The sequence below is a fragment of the Symsagittifera roscoffensis genome, chromosome 7 (genome assembly GCF_963678635.1).
Source record: "Symsagittifera roscoffensis chromosome 7, txSymRosc1.1, whole genome shotgun sequence".
Lineage (NCBI taxonomy): Eukaryota > Metazoa > Xenacoelomorpha > Acoela > Convolutidae > Symsagittifera > Symsagittifera roscoffensis.
The window spans coordinates 22,218,550-22,241,950 of NC_087068.1; the positions used below are offsets into that span (position 1 = coordinate 22,218,550).

At 36.7% G+C, this 23,401-nt stretch overlaps 2 protein-coding genes across 2 annotated transcripts in view; one reads left to right on the forward strand and one right to left on the reverse strand.

Annotated features, from left to right (window-relative positions):
• The window catches only part of LOC134851336 (C-1-tetrahydrofolate synthase, cytoplasmic-like), a 425,442-nt gene that overhangs the window by 180,357 nt on the left and 221,684 nt on the right, over positions 1-23,401 (reverse strand). The window lies entirely within an intron of this gene.
• LOC134851072 (cathepsin Z-like) overlaps positions 1-23,401 on the forward strand; it is a 35,534-nt gene that overhangs the window by 8,838 nt on the left and 3,295 nt on the right. The window contains exon 4 of the mRNA XM_063866976.1: positions 21,309-21,480. Coding sequence (XP_063723046.1) covers positions 21,309-21,480 — 172 coding nt within the window. The remainder of the gene's footprint in view (positions 1-21,308; positions 21,481-23,401) is intronic.

The window sequence follows — 23,401 nt, forward strand, 5'->3', positions numbered from 1 at the left end:
GGAAGAATTCGTCACTCTATGCCAGAAAATTTAAAAAAAAACAACAAAACCGGCGAACCCAAAGAAAGCTAATGTTCTTAAACTCAGAGGGGAGGTACCAGAGATGATTTGACTCCTGCATACGAAAAACGGGACTTCTGAGACCCATGGGGGGCAAGTGATAACGGTCCCGGGAAATGTAATTGGCCCTATCAGAACTCGGCAGCTAGCGGCATTTTTTGGCTCAAATTTTAGTATTTTGAAGGCCTATTTGAGGGAAGCTTAAGCTTACAACCTCAGACTCCCAGAACCCCACTTCCGGTTTTTTGCCCTCAGAAAGCAAAAAATAGACCTCTGGTGAGTACAACGCATCCGGCGACTCCTTCTGGTGTTAATGCCCATTTCCAGGGAAAAAGGATAATAGACCTTGGAAACTTAGAAAGTATTAATGGGATATGTATGAAACTTGGTAAGCAGGACGCGCATGGGATTCTGAACCTGTCCGAGAAGGTTTGACCCCGGATGATCCCTAGGTCACCCCACTTTATTTTGACCTTTGGGCGTTTTTTCCCCAAAATTGCATAGAAAAGCCCGGAATTAAAACCGGAAAGTGGCGTATTTCCCAGCCCAACCACTAGAAATAGGAATTGTTCACCTTAACAACAATTGGGAGGAAACTTATATATTGGGAACTAAAGCGGAAGCTGATAGCGATACAGTTTTACACTGCAACCTTGGGGTAGTAAAATTAATTCAAAGAAGACTTATTAAAAGTTGGGTTCAGCTTATATGATCTATAAATAGCAATTCAACTAAACTAAAGAAAAGTAGTTCCTGAGGAAATTGGCAGTTATAGGAGCGCAGCGTGTGAATAAAAACTCCTGAATAGTATGAACGGACCAGGAATTTACTTGACTCACCGGATGTGACTTTTTGGTTTAATTTGACCCTAATAGACGAACTACGTTCCCCTGACAGCTAGAAAGACGGGATTGGAATAGAGTATAGATGGAAAGTTTAGATGCTTAAAAAGAATTAGGTACCCATGAAAAGTGTCTCTCCATAAACTCGGGATGTCGGAACGTTAAAGACATTTAAAGTCGATATTTAAGGTCATGACATCGGGAGACTCACTGAATAAACATAGCATGGTTTAGAGGTTGAGTTGAACTAGAGGGCTGAAGTTCACTGAGGTTAAAATTTAATTGATTAGGACTGTGTGAAAATTGTTTGCTTGGTTGACTTGTGACACCTACCGCATACTGGGTATCTAATAAGCGTGAAAAGGTTTATAAAAGAAACCAAACTTGGCACGTGACAGTGTTGACAGGGGGAGGGAAGTAGTCATAAAGCATGTGCAAATGAGTAATATAAGCGGAAGCCGGGACTGATAGGGAAAGGCGTGACTCAACTAATTTTAAGTGTAAAGGCTGATAAGGAACTGGAGGGTAAAGGAGAGCCTTCAAGAGTCAGCATAATTATTGCTAGTGAGTCGAATAGTTTGTTCTCGGAGTAAGAGAACAATTATAGCAGAGTCAGTAGTTGTTTGTTTCTCATCAGAGTGAGAACAGTGATTCTTGAAGCTAACGAAGACAGTTAATGTACCTCAAAGGAATAGTAGCCCGTAGAGTTATTATGTTACTGTGTGTAGTAATTGTTTAATTAGGATTCTCTAGAGACACACACACACACAGAGAGAGAGAGAGAGAGAGAGAGAGAGATAATCGTTTAATGGAGCCAGTTGAAAGTTAAATTGCAATTAGAAAATTGTGCTGATAAATCGTCGACCCTTTCTTGTTGATCAGAATGTTAGATCATATCCTGACCACTAAGAGCCATCTGTATTTGGACTTATAGTTTTTCAATTTAATTATCATGGAAACTGTTGCAATTGTTTTGAGTAGACGAGACAATCTTAAGAGCAGTACACAACAAGGGGGCAAGCAACATAAAACAGTATAGAATAGTTGCCGCCAATTTAACCTTTTCCGAATTGTAGATAGTAGTTGCCGCCCCGCTGACTTCACTACCCAAGGGACCAATTTGCGGTGTCGTTACGAGAGAGAGAGAGAGAGAGAGAAAAAAAACAAATCTAGAGTAGCAATCCCCTAAAAATACACACAGGGACGGATCTAGGATTTTCTGGAGGGTGAGCGGATTATTAAAAAATGTTGTCGAACTTTTTTTTAGTTCGATCAAACTGATTTTCCGAGCTCTCGCAAAGCACTAAAAAGGCCAAATTTTCTGCGCCGCAGGCAAAGTTGCAAAAAACAGGCCAAAATGGCGTTTTTAGGCATCTTTTGAAAACATTTGACCAAAAAGTGCTTTTTATAGCGCGCGCTCCCCTTCAAAGTTAGTGTGTATTCCCACCGAAGGCGTCTTTGAAAAATTTTAGGGTCAGTCAGCCAAAAATGGAGATCTCAAAAAAGTACAAAGGGGGGTCGAGTTCCTTTGCGTCGGCAGGGGTTCAAATACCTGAGGCGAATACGAATGTTGACGACTAAGTCTAATTCATCAAATTGCCACGTGGTAGCATGGCTCTCAAATCACACCACGCACTAAAACCGACACTAATTTGGAGAAAAAAAAACTTCGTTTTTCGTTATTTTTATGAATATGGTCGGAGCGCTCTTTGAGACTTGCACAGCAACCTGCTATCCTTGTTCCACTTGCGGTTGCTTGTAAAGCTTACTTGTAATCGGGAACTTAACTTTTTTCCCGTAAGCATCTTTTTTTTGCAAATCTGTAAGAAATGAATCTTGCTGTGTTTTGGAACCTCAACAAAATTCAGGCTCCTTACACATACCCTAGAGGTAAATTACACGTCTTAGAAACTCAAGGTCTCGGATTTGATTTTTGAACAGACCTTGTTTTTGTGCGATGTGTAGAATTTGATATTTTTTATGAAAAACTTGGTTTGCCGAGCTATTTTTTGTCTATTGTTTCTTGTATTTAGAGCAGTTTTAACTATAAATGAAAGTTTTCCCATAGTTTATAACATTGCTGTTTTCGATTATGATCGATTATCCGTTTTTGTGTTTTAATGGTGAAATATGTTTGACTGGTGCTGTTTTGAAAAACGAAAACAGGTTTTTATTCTTTTTGTGTTCCACGAGGAATGGGATCTGATAACATCAAGCATCAAACTTTTCGGTGAAAAAATTTTGTTTTCGACTCAACTGACGTCTAATTTAAAGTTTTCGGCTGAGTTGTCGCTAGGCAAAATTTTTGAATGCTTCTCAACTGCACTAATTGTATTTCTTGACTCTTTTCTCAGGTGTATGCAATTTTTGCTAATGCAGTTTAATTTTTTTGTTCTACTTACGTGCTTCAGTCCTATTTTTTGTGCCGTGTATGCGTTAAATTCTACCTTCAATGCCATTTGCAGGTTAAGTTTGCAGGGCTTGAAATTGATCACATAGTTTGTAGTGATTTTAACGTAAATTTTCTGTTAAACTCGACAAAGCGGAAAAAATTGAGGATATTATGATAGGAAATGGCATGTTAGAAAACAAAATGAGCTGCCTCCCAACAAGAGTGTCAGAACGTAGTAGCACTTTGATTGACTTATTTTTCTGTACATCAAGTTTTTCAACCGAAACCATCAAAAATTCAGTGTCTGATCATTTTGGTGTTCAGTTTTTTTTTAATTTTCTGGAAAAGGACGTTTTTACTAAAAAACTTTCGCTAGAAACTGGAACAAGTTGAAAAAAAGGGATAAAAGTGAGAAGTTAAGTTTTTATTTGGAACATGAGATTGGCAAATGTATGCAGTTATGGAATCCCGAAGACCCTCAAATGTCTTCTAGGAGTTTAGAAAAAATAAATTCGATCCTTATGAAGGCAACTGATACTTTTTTTCCAAAGCGTTTACTAGTACAATCAGAAAGACATCCATGGATTGACAATGAAGTAAAAAATGCAGCAGCAAAAAAGCGACGGTTACGACAAGAGTTTTTGAATATTAAAACAACGGATGCCCGGAAAAATATAGTTTTCAAAATAAAACTGTCAAAAGCCTAATCATCCGTAAAAAAAAAAATACTATCAAAATAAACTAATGCTTGAGTCTAATTGTAAAACGAAAACATTTTTTCGAAACTTTTAAGGAAATGAGTGGAAAAAGAAAAAATTCTAAATCTTTAAATCTATCTAACGGGGACGCTAAGCATTTTAACGAATACTTCGCAAATATTGGCGCCAGACTTACACAGAGCAAACCAAACTGCATGGAAAAAAAATGTTATACGTCAGCAGCAATCGTTGTTTTTGAAAAAAACTGATTTAATTGAAGTCATTGAAGTCATCGAAAGTTTAAAAAATAAATATAGTACAGATTGCTATGATATCAACACTGTTCTCGTCAAGCTATTAAAAACTATACTAGCAGGCCCTTTGACTGAAATTTTTAATGACTGCCTAACCTGGGGAATCTATCCAAATTGTTCAAAAAATTGCAAAAATTGTACCAATTTTCAAGGAGGGAGACATCGATGACCCCTCAGACTATAGACCAATTTCGCTTCTTCCAATTCTGGGCAAAATTTTTGAGCGTATAATTTTTAAACGAGCCCAATCATGTGTAGACAAGTTTAATATCATCCGAAACAAAACACTCAGTTTGGCTTCAGATCAAATAGAAGCACTGTTGACGCCATCCTTACATTGTTGATAGAAGTTTCAACATCGCTATCGAACAAAAAACTAACTGTTCAGAATACGTTTTTAGACCTAACAAAGGCTTTTGACACAGTTGATCACTCTAATCTGTTAATAAAATTGGAACAAATGGGATTCAGATGGCCTGTCTTAAATCTCTTGGAATCTTACCTTGACAATCGCTATCAGTACATTGAAACTAACTCTTTTAAGACCGAACTTAAACTGGTATCTTTTGGTGTACCTCAAGAATCTATCCTTGGCCCACTTTTGTTCATATTATACATAAACGATCTACAAATAGCCACAAAAAACAGGGGTACTTTTGTATGCTGATGACACTGTTCTGAAATCCACAAACAACAAAGACTATATTGCTTTTGCACATAGATCAGCTTTGCTTGAAGTAAATGATTGGTTAGACAAGAACAAATTGACACTGAATGTCAAAAATACCAAGACCATGAGATACTGTCGGAGCACGAAAACTGAAGAACGACCAGTAAATTATTTTTTAAATGACACCCAAATAGAAGATGTTGAATGTTTTAAATATCTTGGAATTCTCCTTGACTGTAAATTGAATTTTCATCAGCATATTGATAAGGTAAAGAACAAAAGTTTGCAATTCTGTGGAGTGTTTTGAGAAAGTTTCTAACTGGACGGCAATTAATATTTGCGTATAAAAGTTACGTGCAACCAACCATCCAATATGGAGTTTTAGTTTATGCAAATACCGACAAAACCAAACTGTTAGAACTGGAAATGAAAATCAGAAGGCTAATCAGAATAATTTTTTATAAACACAGGATGGATTCAATCACTGAAATAATGCATGATAATAAAATATATACCGTAAGAGAATTTTTTGCTTACAAAGTTCTGAAATTAACCGGAAAAATTATTCGAAAAGAGTGCCAAGTTGAAACCTTGAGATTTTCTATTACTGAACAAGAATTGAACGTAATTTTTTCAAAGGGAAAAACAAATAAACTATAAACAGAAATAAACTCAACAGAGTGTCGATTACACCTAAAATTAAAAAATTGTTCAACTTCGTAATAATTTTTTTTCCCACCTGGGTCAATTTCTTGAAAAGGAGCTTCCCGGGTTCAATTAAATAGCTTTAATCATAAATTTTTGGATGTTTACATTCTGGGAAATACAATTTTACTGGGCATGCTTTGAGACTTTTTATTGATCAATAAGTAGAACTTGTTTCTGTTGGTTTCAAAGTTATGGGTAGAAAAGACTACCTGAGAAAACTAAATTGTTTTTTTTTATAGAGAATGGTTTAAAGGTGCGAATAAAGAGGTTTTACGTTTAATAAATGGTTACCGGTAGAAACTCCATTGCATTGGATCAAAGAATTTAAGTTTTTTTTTTGTTCTCCGCTTAATGAGCTTAATGAGACACCTGAAAACGGGCCTTGTTGGCTTAATGGTGTTCTCCCAAATAATTCTAATTTGTATTTATAAATTTTTATAAATAACTTTGTAACTAGATATTGTTTGGAAACAATTTATGATTATTATTATAAGTTGGAAGTATTGCGAAGCTCCGCTTTGCCTGTGCGTAATTTATATATTCGAACAACAGTTCATAAAAACATGTTCTAATTTTTTTTTGCACTATTACCTGTAGTTTTACATATCTAGCCGTGAACAGTAGTATCAATTAGGGAGGTGCTTTGTATGTTGAGTGTAAACAAATACGATAAAAAGTCTACAAATGATTACCGTTTTCCCTAGTTTCAAGTTTTTTTTTATAGGTTTTGCTTGTCAATTAATCGTTCAACAAAAACTATTTTAAACTATGATAAAGCAAAATATTTTTTACAAATGCGGTATGGCAGCAATAGCTTTGCAGTTTTGTATGTGTGTAATAAATATTGCATAGCGTTTTCTGTCTTAAATTCATTTTTTGAAACATTTTGCTGTGAGTGAGGCTTTCTTTTAGTCGCGATCTCTAAGCGAGCCCTATAAATCAAAAAAGTGTTCAGAATGCTCAAAAAATATAGCAAAAAATTATCTTTGAATGTTTGAAATAAGGATATTTCGAATAGTAGTTTTTTCTTTTCTTTTGTGTATTTAAATCCGTTCTCCGTCGCGGCTATCTCACCATGTTTTTCAGCCTGTTGTCTGACTAATTTCGGCCAAATTAGTCTTACAATTCGGCTGGAGACATTTCAGTCCGTAGCGGATTACGGGGCTGGGGAGCAGACGACTCCCTGTTGACCCAAAGGTACGACTCCCTGTTGACCTTCCCTTTGTACTATATTCAAGACAATTTGATGAACATATCTTGAAAGTCACTTTGTTGAAGTCAAATTTATTACTCATTAGTTAGGAACAAATCATGCTATTATTAAAAGATTTTACCGCATTTTTCTTTAATTCATGTGAGACAATTCATGTCATGAATATCCTCGGGGAGGGAGATCTTATTTGGAACCGAAGGGGAAGGAGTTGAGCCAAGTTTTTGTTGTTGTTGTTGTTGTAATACAATTAAAGTGGTCTTAAATCTTCTTTTTTGGGGTTACGAGGGCAAGTTTCACCGCTGGTCTCGTTAGAGTACCTAGGGCTGTTTTCAGTTTACACGAGCGCGCGATGCCATCCGAGCCGGTAAAAACTTCTAACACTCGACCCAGTGGCCAGATGCCTCGTGGTGTAAAGTCCTCAAGTATCCACACGAGGTCATCCTTTTCGAGTGGTTCCTCGGGTTGCGTCCATTTAGTCCTTCTGATGAGAGTCGGAGCGTACTCTTTAAGTAGACGCCTCCAGAAGCTGTCAAGTCTATCTTTTGCTCGCTTCCAGGACTTGTTGGACAGTTTACTGGTAGATGCTTCGTAGAAGGCTGCTGCTGGAGCGTAGACGAATGGACGACCCATTAAGAAGTGGTTGGGTGTCAGTGGAAGGTCGTCGTCAAGGTCGCTACTGACATGAGTTAGCGGACGTGAGTTGAGGATTGCCTCGGTCTCGGCTACGATAGTAGCAAATAGATCTCTTGATAGTCGATCAGAACCGAGATTTAGTAAGAATGCTCGTTTTATCAATGAGACGAGTCGCTCCCACACGCCGCCAAAATGGGGGGCAGCCGGAGGATTTAGGCGCCATTCAACATTGTGGATTTGTAGCGTTTCAGTTAGGGTGGTTTCGTTGAAGTTGATTGGTTCTGAGCGTAGTTGTTTACGCGCGCCGACGAAGTAAGTAGCGTTGTCAGAGATTAAAAGCTTAGGTGTGCCTCTCCTAGCAATAAAACGTCTAATTGCCGTTATACAGTTATTCGTAGTAAGGTTGTCTGTCGATTCCAGGTGAACCGCGCGAGTAGAGAGGCATGTGAAGAGGCAAATATAGCTTTTTTCAGTTGTATCCGTTGTTGCTATGTAGAATGGCCCGATATAGTCAATTCCTGTGTTTTTGAACGGAAATGGGTCGTCAGACGGATCGTCGAAACGAGTTGGCGGCAAGTCGGCCATGAGTGGATGTAGCCCTTTGCCTTGGAATCTTCTGCAGAGAAAGCAGTTATGTCTTATCTGTCTGAGTGTTTTTCGGAGCCCAATGATGACAAAACTTTGTTGCAGGTAGTTGCGAATGTACTCAGTGCCGTGGTGCATGCAGCGGCGATGAGCGCTCTCAATCATCATACGCACAATTGGGTCCTTTGCGTTAAGAATTATTGGATACTTTGTTGCGTCCGGTAAAGGTGAGTTTCGTAGTCGTCCTCGCGCGCGAATAACACCGTTGTCGAGAAAAGGTGACAGCTGTTGCAGTTTGTCTTTGTTTTCAACTTGTTGCTTGGTTCGTAGTTGATTGTAGGTGTCACCAAAGGTTTCTTGCTGGGACTGTTGATAAAGGAGGCGCTTAGCTTTTTCTAGGTCTTCCATAGTGGTAGAACGTTTGCCGTTTCCCTTAAGTGTATCGACAAAAACTATAACCCGAGCTGTGACCCGAACTAATCGAAACCAATCTGAAAACCTGGAAGAATCGATTAAGGGTGTAGTTGAGGGGCTAACCGTTGTAGCATTACTTTGTTCCATTATTTCGTTGGTCCCCCAAATAGGCTCATTGTTGAGTAGAAATTGTGGTGCATCCAACCAGAGCTTTGCTACGTCTTTAAGTTCAATTCCTCGTGTAGCACTGTCTGCTGGGTTGAGTCTACCAGGTATTTGTTTCCATTGTTCGGCTTTGCATAAAGTAAGTATTTCACCAACTCTGTTTGCGCAGTAAGTTTTCAGTTTACCAGGTGAAGCGATCCAGGACAAAACAGTAGTGCTATCCGTCCAAAAGTGAGTGGAGTGGGGCTTTAATCGCATTTCATCAGTAGCGAACTTGCATAGCCGAGCACCCATAAGGGCGGCTTGTAATTCCAGTTTAGGAATGCTCTCTTGATTCAGTGGTGCTACCTTTGTTCTGCCAATCAAGAAAGTAGCGTTATGCCAGAGCTACAAGCAGTTCGGAAGTAGATGCACGTAGCCATTGCGTCTTGCGACGCGTCGCAGAAAATATGAAGCTGTATATCACTAGGTGACAGCTGTGGACCAAGTAAGCGCGGCAGTCTAACAGGGGGTACTTGTTTGCATTGGTCAACCCATTTGTCAATTATCGGAACAAAGTCACTGGGCACAGTTTCGTCCCAAGAGATACCAGACTTCCACAAGTTTTGAAGAAGAATTTTGAGTTTTATGACAAACGGCGCTAGGATGCCTAAGGGGTCGAAAACTCTTGCTACTGTAGAGAGAACTGTTCGGAGTGTAGATGATGTAGTATTATTTAGCTTGGTTGTTGGTTGCACGAACATCGTATCGTCAGTTGTGTCCCATTTGACACCCAGAACACGATGCACTGTAGCATTAGTAGAAACATCGCCTCCATCAATGGAGTAGATCGCGTCATTAGTGTTAGATACGAACTTAGTTAGGTTGAATCCCCCCTGCCTTAGGGAGGATTTTAGTTGCGTAGTAGAGTCTCTAGCCTCGTGTGTCGTGTTGAACGAGTGAACGAAGTCGTCCATGTAAAAGCTTTTCTGAAGCAGTTGAGCAATACTGGGTTTGGTTATGCAGTAATCGGCAGCTGTTTGATGAAGCGCAAAGATGGCAATGGATGGTGAGCATTTTGCACCAAAGATAAGTCGCGTGTATTGGTATTGTTTGATACCATTTTTAGTAGGCCAAAGGAAGCGAAGCGCATTTTGATCTTCATCTTTAATACCTATTTGCATAAACATACCTTCAATATCCGCTGATACAGCCACAGGTTTTTCCCGGAATCGTAGTAGAAGTCCAAACATGTTGTTCAGGAGGTCAGGTCCAGTTTCGAGGCAAGAGTTCAGCGAGACGCCTTTGTACGTTGAGGCGGCGTTTGCCACTCTGCGTACCTTTCCGGGCTTGTTTGGATTAGTTACAGGGTGATGTGGGAGGTACCAAAGTAATTCAGGTTGTGGGTATTGGAAAGTAACGGGCTTGACGTAGTTATTTTCCAGGTCGGTAGTAAGCGATTTCTCATAGAGTTGCATGGTTTCAGGGTCTTTTCTGAGCCGTTTTTGTAGCGATAGCAGTTGAGCTTTAGCTACCGGATAATTGTTTGGCAATTTTATTTCGTTTTTCCAGAGCAGATTTATTTTGTAGCGATCTCCATCGTGCTCAATACTTTTTTCCATAAATCTTAGTTGTCGTTTGCTTTTATCAGAGTATGTAGCTTTGTTATCTTCCTGGATGCCTGATCCTTCTACTTTCCAGAAATTTTCCACTAATTCAGTGAGATTAGCGTCTTCTTGATCATTTAAGTCAATGAAGTTAGTTGAGTGTGAACTTGGTCCGGAACTATTAGATTTCTGGTTGAGTGGGCCAGTGATCGTCCAACCTAGTAGATTTTTTACAGCGTAGGGGGTGCCTGTAGGACCTTTTCTGATATCGCGCTCCGCTATATTCCAGAAAGCATCTACGCCAAGCAAAATTTGAACTGTGTTGTCGCCTAGTTCAGGAAAGTTGACATGTCGAAGGTGATTGTAGAGTGAGCACGTGTTGTTAAGGTTGTTTGCGTCGATAGCGTCAAAACTCAGAGCTTCAACTGAATAGACTGATTGTAGGGTGAAAGTAGGTTTTGTAGCGTTATGTGGTCCGATACTAAGCCGGACCAGCGAGGAAGACACTTTGTCCTTACTGAAAGCACCTCGTACGCTAAGCTGTAGTTGTTGGCTTGGTTTGCACTGAAGTGTTTCAGCTGTTTTGCTGAGGATATATGAGCAGCTGCTGCAGTTGTCGAGTATGGCGTAGCAATCTAGTTTGATGCCATTGTTAAACAGTGTTACCGGCATAAATTGTAACTGATTTCTGATGTTGTTCATATTTTGGATTGGATCTTCAGCTTGTTCCGAGGGCTTGGTTACTGTAGTGCCAAGCTGCATGTTATTTGATTTTTGGTTGTGCGTTTGAAACGGTTTTTTGTCGATGTGTAGAGTTGAATGGTGTTTCCCTCCGCAGTTGTTGATGAAACATCGCTTGGACGATGTGCATTCACTAAATCTGTGTTTGCCTAAGCAGTTGAAGCACAGCTTATGTTGCTTCACCAGCTCTGCCCGTTGATCTACGGGAAGTTTCAAAAAGTCTGGACATTTTCCAACATAGTGAACTTGGTTATCTATTGGACATGTTAAAGTTGTTGGTCTTGCTGATATTCCTGAAGATTTGTCGTAGTTTTGCCTGGACATAGAAGTAAATTGGTTGGGTCGGCTGTCGGGTTGTTGTTGCTTCATAGGTTGGCAATTTCGTCCCGCTTGGTTTGGGGCCGACGGCTCTATGTCCAGGTTCTCGCATGCTCGCGAGTAGTTATTGAGGTACTGCGTCAAGTCTTTGAGTGTAGCATAATCGAGATCGTGTAGCACGCAGTGTTCTTCCCACTTCATTAGTAGACTTACTGGGAGTTTTGATCGAGCAAGTCGGGTCAGGTTAGTAGAATTTAGATCAGCGGTGTAGCCGTTGAGTTCGAAGTTGTGGATTAGTTTCCGTAGGAAAGCAGCGTATCTTATAAAGCCCTGTGGTTCGCTTAGTATCAATTTGTCAAACTTTTCAAGTTCCCTGATGAACGCTGACACCACATATTTTGGGTTACCGTATCTACGCACTAATTCAAGTATTGCCTGTTCATACTGAGAAGAATTGGTTCCGTAGCTCTCTATTAGAGATTTAGCATTATCAGTGCATAATGACTGCAAGTAAGTTATTTTTTCAACCGGGCTTAGGCGTGGGTTGTTGCCAATCGCAGTCTGGAAGAGTTCGAACCAGTTGTTCCACTCCAGTGGGTTGCCGTCAAACTTTAGTAGTTTTATATCTGGCAATTTGAATCCTTTCAAACTGTAGTTGATGGCAGTGGTCGGATGACTGGTAGTGTGGTTGGTGATTTGTCTTTGTTCATTATCGAAAAGGCTGTTGCGTTGTTGTTCGTGTGATTGTAGGATAGTCCTATGATGGTCGTTGAAGTGGTTGGTAACGAACTGTTCAGATGTAGTAGCAGGACTGTTTGCAATTGAAATTGTTAGCAGACCATATCGATTATTGTCAGTTGACATCTGGGCTTCAAGTCTTGAGTTGTCGTTCCAAATGTGATTTTCATTGGAAACTGGTGGAGGCGAGAAATTGTATCGTAGTGGAGCTCGAAAGTTGAAAGTACACGGGTTTGCAGACGGTGAGACTGATCTGAAATCAGTTGTAGAAGTAGTGATGACACCGTTGACTGTCTGATCCATAGCTCTGTTGGTTCCCGGTAGAGGTGGGAAACTGTAGCGTTGGGGAGCGTCTAAGTCGAATGAACTCAAGCCGTAGGTGGATGTGTAAGTTGAGAAGTCGGCAGCCGTAGTACTGATGAAGTTGTTGGCCAAGTTTTCAGTAGTATTTGAGCTTCTTACTGGTACACTGGCTGTTGCAGATGTGCCTTGCACTCTAAGTGGGCTGTTAGACCTTGTGGAAACTGAACCATCGTTTGTTAAGACCTTTTCGTATTTTCTAACATTGATTAGTAGGTCGCACTTTCGTTTTCGTAGCGTTGAAGCAGTGTTGAGGCAGTCTTGTGCTTCCTGAGTAGAAAACGCGGCTAAGTCGTCTGCGAGCGTATCAAGCAGATCAAAACAAGTGGTTATCTCCTCAAAACTGAGTTTAACGTACTCGATTTCGCTTGAGTTGGCTATTTGCCTCGTGACTTCTTCCTCAAACTCCTCGAAAGTTTTGTAGCGGCGTCTCCATTGATTGAGTAGCTGTTGTAAGGTTGGCTTTGTTGGAGCCATTCAAGAAAGTAGTACAAGGAGTAGAAAATATGTATTAAAATTTTACGAGCTCGGATGGCAGCGATCGCAAAGTAGTTCCGGTAATGAAGCTTTTATTCTGAGCTTTCTCAAGGTTTTTACTATAATTTACGTTTAATTTTTTGTTAAAGTCAACCAGCCAGAGGTTTAACCCGGTGGTTAATTAAACAAAGTGAGCTACAGCTCACGCAGTTATGAGTTTTTTAATTATGGTTAAGGACTAAGCGGTGAACCTTTTTTTTCGGTTTTTTTTTAAGAGTTCAAATGAGTAAAAAAATTTGAGACTTTCAAAATTTTTGTAGAAAGTTTTGTAGATGTGGCTAGTAAACTTTTGTAGTTTTGGGTTTAAAGAAAACGTTTCAGAAAAAATGGGCTTTTGAAAATTCGCAGTAGCTAGTCTTAGGCTAAAAAGTTTTGGTTATCGGGTTTTGGCTATCAGTATTTTTTTTATATAAGTGGGAACCTTGTATTTTTTTTTGTGTGTTTAGGTACTACCTTAATACCCCGAGGATTAAAATTAAATTGAACAATTCAGCACTAACATTTCACTTTGGAGGTTGTAGATTTCTTAGAAAAAACTGTACAAAAGTTTAGCGCAATTGTTTTAAATTTTAGCACAAGTGGGTTTTGTTATAGCACGAACATGAATAAAACTTTCAAAATCGACTATGGGTTTAAAATTTTTGTAGCATTCATGATTTTGATGAACATATCTTGAATGTCACTTTGTTGAAGTCAAATTTATTACTCATTAGTTCGGAACAAATCATGCTATTATTAAAAGATTTTACCGCATTTTTCTTTAATTCATGTGAGACAATTCATGTCATGAATATACTATTTTTGGTGACGGACCTTAAAATTTTTTTGGTCAAAACTTTCCAAGTGCCTAAAAATGCCTTTTTGGACTGTTTTTTTTAACTTTTCCTGCGGTGCAAAAATTTTGGCCAAAATGGACTTTTGAGTGCGTTGGGAGAGCTTGGAAAATCAATTTGCTCGATTTTAAAAAATCGACAAAATTTCGAAATTTTTTTGAAAATTCGCCCCCTCGGGAAAATCTTAGATCCGCCCCTGATTTCAGTCAATTTACCACTTCAGCATTAATTTTCAAATTAAAATGAATACAAACGGCATTTGCAAGTAGGATACGGTTTCTACTCTTCGCTACGCTTATATCCGGCACGAGATGAATAAAATGTGAGAGCCAGTGTTTGCCGCTAGTCTAGATTATTTCAGTTGTCTCAAACTGAAATTGGTTGAAATGTCCAAATTTTCAATTGGCTAAAATTTCTGGTATGTTTTGAGAAATCTCAATACAGTATTGTCATTTTCCGAAATATCTCCGTGTGAAATGCCTGAATATTTCCGATTTTAGCTAAACTGCTCCAATACAATTGCTCATGTGCTTCATTGTGTCTCGTAATATAAAATTTTTGAGAAAATGTATAGTATTTTAAAACTTCGTTGTTCCAACTTTCGAAAAAAGTAGCAGAATATTTGCGCTCGTGGTATTTTTTATCTCCCGGCGAAATTCAAGTTTTTAACTAGTAATTTTTGACGGAGTTTTCTGAGATCATTCAGAAGGTAATGTTGTCTATAGCTCAAATCAAAAAAATAATTCACCTGTGATTTTTTTTGCTAAGTTGTAGGTTATTAAGGATTGCCAAGGGTTTTAAAATGCAATATATTGGGTGCGATTAACGCGTAAGCGTAAATTAAATCAGTATTAGAAATCGTTCCACATTGGGTTGAGCAAAGCTCTTTGCTCTGTTTAATATTTTTCTTAACGCGAAATAGACCACTTTGTAGTTTACATAGCATGCAGAGAGATGATTTGAAAATGAGGTTTGTCTTTAAAAAATTCATCAATTAATTTGTAGTCGTAACATTCAGGGCTTTGCCCTGATACGAGCAGAATTACTCATTTTAAGGTTGTTTTCAAAAAAACGATCTACCTATTCAACATACTGTTTTATTTTGTTTGAAGTGAAGAGTATTTGCATATTTTTATCAATGGCCCAGTTTGACGTTTTTTGAAATTCATCTACAATTCTGCTATTTATATTGAGCTTTCACAAATAATCATGTGTATTTTATTGCTTTCAAAATCAAGTATAAAGCTGCAAACTGCGACTAAATATACCCGATTTCTGAATTTTATAGGTTTCATAAATAGTTGCTTTTGATCTTTCAGATTTGAGAATCTTTGTACGTCAATAAGATTTATAAGAAGTGAAACGCAAAACTGAGAATGACCAATTTTTTGTTGTAGATTTATTTAAATGCTTTTGCACAAAAAACATAAGTTGTTACAGAAATCTTAGATTAACTTGTTATGGTGTCAATCATTATAGCACCACTTAAATGAAACGCTGCAAAAATTTGCTATCTCAAGCTGAGGCTTTAGACTCTCATACTTTTTGCTTTCCTAGATATCGCTCGGGACTTAGTAAAAATCAAAATCTTATAAAAAAACTTGTTAGCATCTTGCAAGTTAATACCTTTATCTTGTAAAATAATTTTTATGAGAAGCTTGGAAAAAGACAAATGAAAATGTAAGGTTCTTATAAGAAAATGAATTGAGATGTAAGATTCTTATAAAAAAAACATGGGAGAATTGTATGAGAAATTGAATTATAACATAGGAAACTGATAAAAAAATTAAATCGGATATAAAAAACTATTATAAAAGACTATTATAAAAGACTATAAAAACTATTAAAACTATTATATAAAAGACTATTAGCCACAATTGGCTAAAGTCTAAAAACTGGATGAGGTAGCCTGAATCAAATCTCTCGATTTGCTCCAAAGAGGAAGGCTGTAGCTAAATGAAGGCTCAAGGTTGTTCGTGCGTGACAAAATGTCAAACTGAACAGCTCTTTTTGCAAACTAGCTACCAGTGAGCCAACACCAGCGCGAGAGAAGAGCTAAAAACCCTAAAACAAATACGCAATCTGAAAAAATCAATAAATCAGAAAAAAAAACATCTAACATCAAAAAATCATAAAACCTTAGGAGGACGCGAAAGCGCCAGCTGAATACAAACTAAAGCAATTAATTACTGCAAAAAAAAACTAATTCATAATAGTTCAACCTTGAAAGCATCTTGTGGAATCGTGTAACCAAATGAATTTTTTGTGAATGAAAACAAAATATTGGATTTTCTATTCCAATAACTGAGAAAACAGTGTTCTGAGCAAACGAGCTCTTTAACTGTATGCTTAAGATGCAGTTAGCTTGACATAAAGTTTTGTGTCGTAAACAGCACCACTACGAGAAAGCGTGCATCAAAAAAAACTCCTGGAAAAATACTGTGTACTCATTCCAGAAGCGGCTAGAAAACCACAACCGGAAACAAGCCCTCCACAATCAAAAATTACTCAAAATAAAAACGTTATAGGGTAATAAAGAATAGAAACATCATATGAACATCTTTAGTCGTATCTTATGGTAACAAAGCCACCACGACCAAACCTACTGTTAGTTCCCATGAAACTGTATAGGGTACAGTAACTTTCGGTAACGGCTAAAAAGTTACAGCCAGGAAAGAGCTCCAATTCAATGAAAGTTTATACAAAATTTATAGCCCTATAGCGATAAATTTTTGGTTGCAGTTAAAAAACGCAACTAAAGAAACAATTAAAAATCAAATTTGTGTATCTCTTTTTCTAGAGAAAGTTAACATGAAGAGCCACTTCGGGTCAAGGCTATCTTTTTTTACCCACTACAACAAGTTTGAGACAACTGTTTTACCTATTTTAGTGTTTTTATTCAAGTACTATTATAAGTTTGACTGAAGGAAAACTATTAAAAGCCTGCAAAACTGACCGATCAACGGCGCGCATGGAATACAATAAAACCAATAACTCGAACCTTTTAAACAAGCTATTGCCTCCATACACTAACAAGCAGATGGAGTTACTCTTTTCAGCTTTAAATCAACAAAAAAGTAAAATTTCTCCAGGTTATGTTATTGAATAAGATTCATTGATTCACTCTAAATAAGCATAGGAGGGTTGCTTTCTGGAAAATCTGTGAAACAATTTCAATTTCCAAACCAAAATTTAAAAACTTGTAAGATTTTTATAAGACCCGGGTTGAGTTGACTGGAAACATTCTCGCTGATTCAGAAATATATCAGTTTGTTAGGAAATTCATCGCTAATTCAGGCATATCCCATCTTATAAGATTTTTAGCGATGCTTCAGGGTTATTTCATGGCTAATTTTCTCAGCAATAGTCATGGATAATTTGGCCAAGATAACTCCTTGAATCAGCGCTAAAAAAAAATCAAAATTTCGAATTGGATTCAAAGTTTTGTTGTCGGTACAATCATAAAACCACTAATTTGGCATCAAAGTAAAACAATTGTTGCAACCAACTGCTGAAAACAACCTCTAAGTTTTTCATGGCTCTTCAGGAATTTTTCAGGATTGAGATATCCCTGATTCATAGGTCTTCAGAGTTAATGCAGTAAAAATCCATCCCTGATTCATGGATGATTTATATTTGATTCATACCTGAAATTTAGCGCTAAATCAGTGATGATTTAGCCCTGATCATGGATAAAGTGACCCTGATCAATGACTGAACCATAGATGGTAATCGCTGCGATATCTGATTCATACCTGAAATTTAGCGCTAAATCAGTGATGATTTAGCCCTGATCATGGATAAAGTGACCCTGATCAATGACTGAACCATAGATGGTAATCGCTGCGAGTTAGCTAATAATTTTTCCTGTTAACTCAACCCGGGGATTCTTATACGATTTTGAATTTTTGCTTAATTGATGGAAAAATATCGTAAGATTCCAGATTATTTCTTTTATGACGAAAGGTTTCGCCACATCCGAATGAGGCTCATAAAAGAGTGTTTCTTAACATTTTTGAAGGCCAGAGTTCGTTTGATGATTTAAAATTCTATACCGAAATTCGAAATCTTGTAAGATTTTTATAAGACTCTTATTAGATTTGGAATTTCAGCTTACATGATGAAAGATTTTTGTAAGTTTTCGAAATCAATCCTACAAGATAAGAGTCTTATAAGATTTTGAGTTTTACTTATAATTCTTATAAGACTTTGAGAACCGGGGATGTTTTTTTTTTTGAAATTTTCCTTAATTCTCGTAATACTTGAAAAAAAAATGTTCTAAACGGTTTTGGTTTTATTATATTGTTTCAATCATCAGAAAAGAATGTTTTCAGAATCCTTTTGAAAATAAGGATTTAAATTTGAAAATCTGAGACTCAAAACTTTTATTTTCAAAGATTTCGTTGTTTTTTTCTGCTGAAAACTTTTTTGATGAAAAATTAATTGTTTTTCTCTTTTCAATAATGTTGTAATGTCTTTAATTCTCTAAACATTGACAAATGGGCGACTTTAAGTACAGAACTTTGATTAAACCTATAATGTATTTTGAGAATTTTGAAAGCGATTTTTGAAACTGCATAAGTCAAGCTATCTGCCACTTAACCAAAGACTGAATTATGGAAACTACCGATTTGGTTTGTGTTTGAGATAACGATGATTTATTGAAAGTATAAATAATGATCAAAAACTTATAGTCATCTCAATATTTTTGCTTCAGCCTTTTTTGATCATTTAATTCTGACTAAGTTTCTTATAACAATCAATCAGTTTCTTAAGATCCCCATTTGCGTTTTAGTTGTATATGGTATTTCAGTATTGAAAAGGAGCTTAAGCTGCTTCTGCTTCTGGTGCCGGCTAGTTTAGCTTCAAACAATTTCAGAAATAATTAATTAATTATTTTTTGAATGTTTTTCTGATATTTTATAATCTAACAACTGTTTCTTTCAATTTTTTAATCATGTTTAAGTTATATTGGGTCTTAAGCTTTTAAAACTTGCAGGAAAAAAGTTGCCAGCTTTGCAACATTTGCTTATTATTATGTTTTTACTCCAATAAATTATAAATATTCAATTGGATTATAAAAATGAGTGGTTGAGGGGGTGAATAAATCAACGGTTTTAATTTTTAAAATTATCTTAACTTTTGAGCTCTTTTGCTCATCTAAATTCCTTCTTACGAAAAATCTAATCAACAGAACTGAATATTGTAGCGGCGTTGAAACAAAATTATGAACATGAACAGAGACTTTTCAGACGCCCCCCTCCACTTAAAAATGGATTATAATATTACTATTTGAGGTGGGGTGGGGGGGGGGAGTTGTTCAGGCGAAGGTTTTCAGGTGGATAGGGGGTTGTTCAGGTGGGGGGCGGGGTGTTCAGGTGGGAGGGGGGGTTCAGTGGGGGAGGGGAGCAAAGGGGCAAACGTTAGGGGGATGAAGCTCAACGGAATCTTTTTGCAATTTGAGTTTAGGTTTTGGAATGCGTTAGGCCAGGCCGTACACTCGCTTTGCAAAGTTTCCGCATCACTCACTTGATAAATGCTGAAATTCTTGCAAATTTTTTTTGCACGACGCGCGAAACAAAAATATAGTGGAAAAAAATCCAATTTAACGTGATTTCATACTTATTATAAAATCCAATATAATGGATTCAAAATGAATTATAATGCATTTTGTTTTGGTCAGAAAAAATGGATTTAAAAAAATGGTTCTAAAAATGCATTTTGTTTTGGCGAGAAAAAAATTGATTTGAATGGATTTAATGGATTTAAAAAATGGATTCAAATTTAAATTTAAAAGACTACGAAAATTCGATATAATCGATTTGTTTTTTTTTTAAATGCGGGTCCCCCCTTGTACTATTCTGATATTTCCATTTTTGGCTGGATGACCCTAAAAACTTTCTAAAGGTGCCTTGTGCGCCAAAATATACTATTTTTGAGAAGGAAGTGTTCGCCGAAAAAAAAACACAATTTTTGGTCAAAACTGTCCAAAAAGTGCCTAAAAACGCTTTTTTGGCCTGTTTTTTTTTAAGTTTTGCCTGCGGCGCAAAATATTTGGCCAAAACAAGGTCTTTTTATTGACTTGGGAGACCTCGGAAAATCAATTTGGTCGACCTAAAAAAAAAGTCGACCAAAATTTTTGTCAATTTTTCGAAAGCCCCCCTCCCCCCTCGAGAAAGCCCTAAATCCGTCCCTGTTAACATTAGAAACTTATAACATTTTTTATCGCGTTTCTTTATTCTTCGTAGAGCTTTAATATTCATAATTGCAACTTGTTTCTGGAACTAAGAAACGTTTGCTTTAATATTTCTAGTGCTAAACAACTTTCTTCGAAAATATGCGAGTATAGGTGCCTCATTTTGTTGAGTTTTGTTTGTTTTAGACCAATTTCAGATTTGACTCTTGTTTTATTTTGAATGCCTAAAATTACATAAATTATGTTTTTAAGCAGTTCTTGGGTCCAGTGAATTTCAAATCAAGTTTAATCCAATTGAATGTGTTTTGATTGATTTCAAATAATTTTCAAAAGAATTTTCCGTTTCGCGAAAAACTGAATAGAAAATTTAATCCTAGTCGCGATTAGAGCAAGATTTTATCCGCTAAAACTTATAATCTTAGGCTTTTACGAGCGAGTAGTGCAAGCAAGTAAAGCAAGCAAATTGAATAAAAACCCTTTAACTAAGCGATATAAAGTTTAATTTTCTAGCTTTAAAAACAAAGTATATACACACACACACACACAAAAAAAACAGAATTCTTGGTTTTCTTTTCATTTTCCTATAACTTACTGTGGCTATTTTCTTCTCTGCTCGAAACAAGATACAATTAATTGTTTTGCGAAGATAATTTTGATCGTATCTTTTCGCGTCAAATAATATTAGGTAACTCAAGGTAAACTCGCAATTGGTCATCGGTCATGTGTTTCATCACAATGAAACCCTATTAGTCATAATTTGGATTCTTGAAAAGTTCAAAAATTTTTCTGTCGAGAAAAACGTAGTTTAGTTTTTTTTTGGCTTTTGAAAGTCATTCGTATATGAGCTTTCAATTTAATCTCCCGGTTATTATACGTTAGTTTGACTAGTATATCGTCTCATTAGACCAACTCCATTGCCCTTTATTGGAGAATGAACAACATGAAATTCAGTAGAAAAGTGTTTTGTCATTTTTTCAATTTTTCACTTCAATTATTTGGCCGGGCTATTCTGTGGTAATTGCACAGCAAACTTGTTAATTTTGGTACTATAATTCAATAACCAATCCTTCAAATATTTTACGAATAGTTTACCTTTCAAAGAGTGGTTTTTATTTTCAAGCGGGGCTTTTTTGATCATACGGTTTTAGTTCGACAAAAAACGGGAACCTTCCAAGTTGCCTCAATATTTAGTTTTTTCGAAAATTTCAAAAGAAATCTGTTCATTTTCCAATTTGAAATAGTTCGGCACCAGGTGTTTTTTGATCAGAAGCTTCCCTGATTATTTTGAATTAATCTCTTTTGCAGTGTGGCACGTGTTGGAACTTCACCTACTGTCCGCCTGTGAAGGACTATACCGTGTATAAAGTGGATGACTTCGGGTCTCTTCAAGGACGACAGGCGATGATGAGTGAGATATATCACCGTGGACCTATCGTCTGCTCCATATTTGCCACAAAAGAGTTCGAGCAATTCACAGGTCTTCAAAACTCATACAATCTAAAACATTCAAACCCAGGACTAGGTGTTCGTTTTATTGTTTCGACTTTGAAAGTCGAGGTGCAGTTCTGCGCCTGAAAATCCGCAGTCGAGAAGCAAAATTAGGCCGAGCATAAAATCGAAACAATCCGAACGAGAAAGTCGAAATATAGGTCAATCACAGTCGAAAACATACGCGGTTTTGGTCGAGAGACCGAAATTGAAGCATAATTTGAGCACTGCCTATTTTTTCCAAACAAAAATCTCCTATCGAAGTTTTAAATTCAAAGTTGAGAAGAAAACTTGCTTAAAATCAACTCCATCGGATGTTTCTTTCATGATTAATCAATTGAAGAGAGTTCCTTCATACAAAGTAGAAGACTCCGCCGCGACCTCTTTAATTTTTTGAGGTCTGAAGGCTCTCACCCCACGGTAAGAAAAACTAAGTGTTACTCAAAACTCCTCGAATAACTTAACATAATTTTAAGAAGAACAATTTCAGTGGTTTCCTAGATTATTTGCCTGAGCTTGCTGAGAAGATAGGTTAGATATTAAGAAAGTAAATGACCGAAAAGAGATCGGTTAGTTTTTTTCGCGCTTCGAGCGCTTTGCGAGATTCTTTTACGCGTTTTGTTCTTTGAAATTCTCAAAATGAAACAGAAAGCCGACAAAATTCAATCTCCAAATCAAATTGTCTTAGACTAAACATTTACTTACAATAGCTTTATTCGGCCAGTGGAAATCAACTTCTTCGAGTTAATCAGGACAAAAATTGAAAAACTAGGATAAAAAATAACCGTAAAAAATATATCCGTTAAAAATGAGAAAATTAGGATGAAAATTAGCAATATTTTTTCAAGAAAGGGGTAAAACTTTTAAACACAACTGTTTTGAACAAATAATTCAGCAAAATTGCCTTGAAAACTAAACTATAGACCCCCATGAGCATTTTTCTTTTTGAATTTTTTAAATTCTTAATTTTTTGCGACAAAACAGCGATTTTTTTCTTAATAAAAACTATAAATTATCGAATATCAAGGAACAGTTTTCGGAAATGAGTCAACGCCTACAAGCGGTGAAAGAAGTTTGTACAAAGGGGTAGAAGATGAGCCACTTCAATTTACAAACGGAAAATCTTTAAAAAAAAATTAAACGAGGTGAAATTAAATCGGTAAAAAATGATAATTTGAAATGGGTACAAAAAAATGAGAGATTACATGCACAGGATAGATATATCCGCAAAGATAGCAAAGCGACTTCTAATACCCTATTTGCCGCATCTAAGACACAAAGTGTATTAAGAGACCCCTGATGTATTGCGATCTTTTCAGGGTTATTTGTGTATCGATAATTCAGCCAACTAAGACCTGCCATTTTTTAGCGGAAAGCGGCAAGGATAATTTTATCCAGCAGCCAAAGTCAAGTTTTTAGAATTTAAGGAAAAGATACTGTTTTTAGCTCGTTTTGAACTTATGAAAACAGAAACAAGTTTAAGGGTAAATTTATTTGTACTAATTCAATTTTATAAAAGTACAAGGCAGAAATCAAGCAGAGGCCAGTAAAATTTTTTTATAATATCAGCAAAAATTATTGTTCGATTTCTCGTCACAAAAATACCGAACAATGTCAAAAAAAAATTTTTTTTTTAAAGTTTTAGCAAAAAATTAGCATAAAAATTAGCAAAACTACAGCATTTTTTGCTTTGTACAATCTTTCTGACATATCTAATGTGTGCAATTCAACTACAAGAGATAAAAACATCACAAGCAGGAGAGGGGTAGCTCAAGTTCAAATAAAGCAAAAAACTAAAACCATCACAGTAAAAAAGAGAAAAAAGCTGATGAAAGATGGTAATCCATGAACTCTGAACACCAACTCAAGTGCAAGAACTTTGCCTTATGTCTCCACTGCATGTTTTCTCT